Source organism: Belonocnema kinseyi, chromosome 2, assembly GCF_010883055.1.
Source record: "Belonocnema kinseyi isolate 2016_QV_RU_SX_M_011 chromosome 2, B_treatae_v1, whole genome shotgun sequence".
Taxonomy (NCBI): Eukaryota; Metazoa; Arthropoda; class Insecta; order Hymenoptera; family Cynipidae; genus Belonocnema; species Belonocnema kinseyi.
In genome coordinates this window covers 12,979,001-12,983,998 of record NC_046658.1, presented here as the reverse complement: position 1 = coordinate 12,983,998, position 4,998 = coordinate 12,979,001, and the positions used below count along the sequence as shown (strand labels likewise).

At 34.5% G+C, this 4,998-nt stretch overlaps 2 protein-coding genes across 5 annotated transcripts in view; both read left to right on the top strand.

Annotated features, from left to right (window-relative positions):
* The first annotated feature begins 222 nt into the window (after positions 1 to 222).
* LOC117167006 (transmembrane protein 43 homolog) overlaps positions 223 to 4,998 on the top strand; it is a 71,794-nt gene continuing 67,018 nt past the window's right edge. For 3 of the 4 annotated variants that reach the window (XM_033351551.1, XM_033351552.1, XM_033351553.1), the window contains exon 1: positions 224 to 503. In XM_033351551.1, the coding sequence (XP_033207442.1) occupies positions 480 to 503 (24 nt within the window). In that variant the 5' untranslated portion in view covers positions 224 to 479. Of the gene's footprint in view, positions 504 to 4,998 lie in introns of all 4 variants that reach the window. The other variant, XM_033351549.1, reaches the window with a different exon arrangement.
* LOC117167007 overlaps positions 4,154 to 4,998 on the top strand; it is a 3,737-nt gene continuing 2,892 nt past the window's right edge. The window contains exon 1 of the mRNA XM_033351554.1: positions 4,154 to 4,304. Within this exon, the coding sequence (XP_033207445.1) occupies positions 4,234 to 4,304 (71 nt within the window). The 5' untranslated portion in view covers positions 4,154 to 4,233. The remainder of the gene's footprint in view (positions 4,305 to 4,998) is intronic.

Sequence of the window (4,998 nt, the reverse complement as noted above, 5' to 3'; positions counted from 1 at the left end):
AAACCACACTTAATGGAATCTTTCGCTTTTATACAGTGATTTTTAATTGGAACATCCTTGCCTTTATTCACAAACTATTAATTGTTCATTCATTATTTATTTACATTTGACTCGCGTTAACATCGGCGGCCATATTTTTTTAAAGTGCGGTTGGCACGCCACGCTCGGGAAGTTTTGAACTATACGTAAGTGTGACTTTGCACATGTGTGTGTGCGTACTTGTAGCAACAGTAAAGGGTTCATTTTCAGTTCCACTAGTTTTGTCACCTTATGTCTATTCTCCATCTGTCTACCATTGAGTTGATAGGGTCTGCCTAGTTCCACCAGGTTTACGTTTGGTGAAATGCAAAAAAAGCTTATAAAAATAAACTTATTGCTATCTTACTTTTGAATTTGAAGAGATTCTTTGAAAATGTGTTTAATTTGTATGAAGTTGAAGTAGTCCTTAGGAGAAAAACCTGAAATGAAGTTTTTCTAAAATGAACAAAATGCATCGTGTAAATGTAAGTATTCAGTTTTTAGTGAACATTGACGTTAGATTCTTGCTTTTCTCTTATGAGGAAAAAAAAAGAACACGTCATTATGCCACAAATTTGGTAGAAATTCTTATAAGATTTAATAAAACTCACTCATGAGGGCCACCATTATGTGCCGAAACGTTTGAAACAACTTGATTAGTTTCAATCCACCTGACCTTAAAGCTAACAACTTAAATCAACAATCTACAAAATTTAGGGTTAAATTGCAGAATAGGGGCGTCACCTCCGTTTTGGCTGGAAACAAATTAAGCAACAAACTATTAGAATCTTTAAATAAGCGATTAATGAAGCGCTTTGATAAGGCAAAAGTTTAAAATTATTGTTACTTTTGTTACTATGATGTCTCAAATATGGGTCTCTCGCGATACATCGGAATGATCACATTCAGCGACAAGTTGAAAATGGTTAGGGATTTGACCAACATTATTTTTTCCACTGTTCATAGGGGTGCCTTCCTGTCCCCAACGAAACGTTCGAAAAGGGTAGGGGTTTGACAGAATTATTTTGGTGACCTTTCAAAGGGGTGTTTCTGGCCGTTTGGATGTTTAAAAGCAGTGAGTTAAATCTGATCATTCCGATATCGTGACATACCCATATTTGAGGCTTCGTAGTAATAAAAGTAAACATAATTTTTAACTTCCGCCTGGTCAAATCCCTTCATGTATCGTTCAATTACAAAGTCTGATGTTTGTTGCCGAAAAAAAATGTTTCTTCAGCCAAAGAACAATGTGCAATTGCAGAATGGGTGCATCACCTATATTTGGTTTGGAAAATCAGTATTTTTATGCAACAATTTATTAGAATCTTTAATTGAACGATAAGTGAAGCGATTTGTCCAGACAGAAGTAAAAAATTATTGTTACTTTTGTTACTACTATATTTCAAATATGGGTATCTCACGATATCGGAAGGACCACATCGGGGCCGGCGGAACCTGTGTGGAGTTAAGGAGTACTCCACACCTGGAAATTCAGAAGGCATTTCTATATTTACTTCTTTTTTTCATCAGTCTCATATTCATTTTACAGATTTTTTCAGAAGAGTATTTAGCTAAAAGTATTAAGTTGAAATTGTGGTAATTATACAGGGTGTCTAAAAAGTCCCGGGACGGTTGGATCTTTCCTCAGTTAAAATATTTTTCAAAAAAGTGAAGGTCATTCCTGAAGTAAATTTCAACGAGGAATTCAATAGTCACCTACATTTTGACCTTGAAGTTGACCATCATGGCTTTTTGAAGGTCAACTTTAAAAAAAAATGGAAACCGCCTTTTTTACATCTGCAATCGATAGAGCGGAAAATTCTACGTTCAAGTACGTACCCAAGTCATAGGTCAATTGTAACATTCGAGGTCAGTTAGAGGTTATTTGAAATTAACCAAGTTTTCCAAGAGTTCAGTATAATTCCTGAAGAAAATTTCAAAGAGAAATTCATTGGTGAGCTCTGTATTGATCTTGGTGATGATCTTCAAGGTTTTTTTTCAAGCATTTCACGTTTACACTTAGCATTACCGAGGAACAACGACGTGTTCCCTTTGGGATGCTTGATTAGCGTGAGTCCCCTTGCCTCTCACGTTGCGGGTTGCTTGATTAGTATGAGTCCCCTTGCCTCTCACGTTGCGGGGTGCTTGATTAGGGTGAGTCCCCTTGCCTCTCACGCTTCAGTGAAGATGTTCGAATTGAAAACCTTGAGCTTCTTGACAAAAAGCAATGCGATTCTAAAAATGAGTTACAGCATTCGATTTCACCCCTTCTTCCAATCCCTTTTGAGGGAACTGAGTATCCAAATATGCTCGAACCTCCCTACCGTAATGATCCGCTGCTTCGTCACGCTGGAACCAAATATTTTGAAAATTATCGCCTGTAATCTCCCTTATTCTGGGTACAATTTGTTTCTGAGAAGCTCTTCATATGCACGGGCATTGAGATTACCATCGATGAAGAAAGGGCCTATTAATGTATCATTCAAGACCAGCTCAAACATTAATCTTTTGTGGATATTGTGTGTGACTCCAACATCCAGTCAGGATTTGTGTCGGACCAATATCTACAATTTTGCCTGTTAACTTCACCTTTTAAAGTGAAAGTAGATTCATCTAAAAATACTGTATTGTACAAGAAAAGACGATCTCTATCAATTCTGTCATCATAATTTCACAAAATTCAATCCGACGATCAGGATCGTCTTCATTGAGCTCTTGTACCAGTTGAACTTTGTAAGGATGGAAATTAATGATTTTAAAAATATTTTGCACTATCTCAGGAGCAACGTCACGCTCATCACTAGCTCGACGTAAACTAAGGTGTGGCTTTTCAATAAATTCTTAGACTATGTCCATCTGCAACTCTTCAGATCCTGCAGATTTTGGCCGACCATTTCTCTAAAGGTCCTTGATAGATCCATGATTCATAAAGCGTCTTACAGTTCTTTCAATTGTTGATTTTGAGACAAGATTTAACTCATCTCCATTACGAAAAGTGCGATTAAAAAGCAAACGAACTTGATCATAAGATCGAACTCGATCTCCCCAACCACGCATCATTAATACAGATACCCTCTCTCGTTCCGAAAGTTTAGCTTGCGCCATAATAATCTTTTAGCGAAAGATAGTAAGTATGTACTCGTAATACGTAAATTTATTTTCGATTCGTAATATTCGTATGGAAAAACGGTATAGGTCTTATGGTATCGCCTTAAGTATTGACTTAGGTATCGAAAAACGGTATAGGACTGTATAATTCTTCGGGGAGGAACAGAATTCTCACCAGAACACTTGGAACTTTTAATGACAAATTTCCTTATGAATTTACAATATTCAAAACGCTGTAACCAAGATCAATACAGAGCTCACCAAGGAATTTCTCGTTGAAATTTACTTCAGGAATTACACTGACCTCTTGGAAAACTTTGTTAATTTCAAATAATCTCTAACTGACCTTGAACGTTACAATTGACCTATGACTTGGTATGTACCTGAAAGTAGAATTTTCTCTCTATCGATTACAGATGTAAAAAAGGGGTTTCGATTTTAAAAAAAAGTTGACGTTCAAAAAGCCATGAAGGTCAACTTCAAGGTCAAAATGAAGGTCACCATTGAATTCCTCGTTGAAATTTACTTCAGGAATTACACTGACCTCTTGGAAAACTTTGTTAATTTCAAATAACCTCTAACTGACCTTTAACGTTACAATTGACCTATGACTTGGGTACGTACCTGAACGTAGAATTTTCCGATCTATCGATTGCAGATGTAAAAAAATGGGGTTTCCGTTTAAAAAAACAAATTTGACCTTTAAAAAGCCATGAAGGTCAACTTCAAGGTCAAAATGAAGGTCACCATTGAATTCCTCGTTGAAATTTACTTCAAGAATGACCTTTACTTTTTTGAAAAATATTTTACCTGAGGAAATATCCAACCGTCCCGAGAATTCTTAGACACCCTGTATAGGAAAAATGTTTAGTGAACACAGCAAACTTTTCATCCAATTTATTTGGTTAAATTAAGAAAGTATTTGCTTCAATTAACGAAACTAAGTTCTAAAAGACTATAACCGATTTTGTTTGGCCCTCTATTTATATTTCTGCATTGCAATATACCTATGTATATACAGTTATATAGCATCAGTCGCTCGGTTTACCTGAAAGTTTAGCAAACTGGCCTTCCGGTCATTGTTCAAGTTGAGGGTGCAAATGAGTCATGGCAACCAAAATGAAATTTTCCATTGCGACCAGCAAGGCTGATGGACTCTGGGAAACTTCATCCTGCAGGTCAGTAGTTATCATTGAGCTTTTGTTCAGAACAGTTCTCTGTGTTTTGAGTGACGATATATTTTGTATACAGTGTCTATAAGGATAATCATTACACAATAAGTGTACGGTAAGTCACTGATTTTATTGGGTTTTAATCTAGTTTATTAGTTTTTTGTAGAAACAAATTATTTTCTATTAAAATAATATGCATGGGGACGCTTTTCAGGTTGAAAATAACCAACTTTACAGAAAGAATATTTACTACGACTTTCTGTTAGAATAAACTTTTATTTTATGTAGTGTATTTATTTTATATTTCGAGTTTTAAAGTTTTTGGTAACACATTTTGCAGACTAATTCCATATCAAATCATACAGGTTCTACACTTGAAGTAACAGAATCTCTCAGAGGATATGTTAATTTTTAGAAGAAATTAGGCGGAATGCATTTTTTAAATTTGCAAAGTAATTTTCGGCGAAGTTATGCGTATTTCATTGATTTATTTTCTTTTATTTTTTTCGTTTATTTCATTTACTGCATTTATTTCATTTACTTAATTTATTTCATTTATTTTCTTTCATTTATTTATTTCATTTGTTTCGCTTATATAATTTATTTAATTTATTTAATTTATTTCGTTTATTTAATTTATTTTATTTATCTTATTTATCTTATTTATTTTATTTATTTTATTTATTTTATTTATTTTATT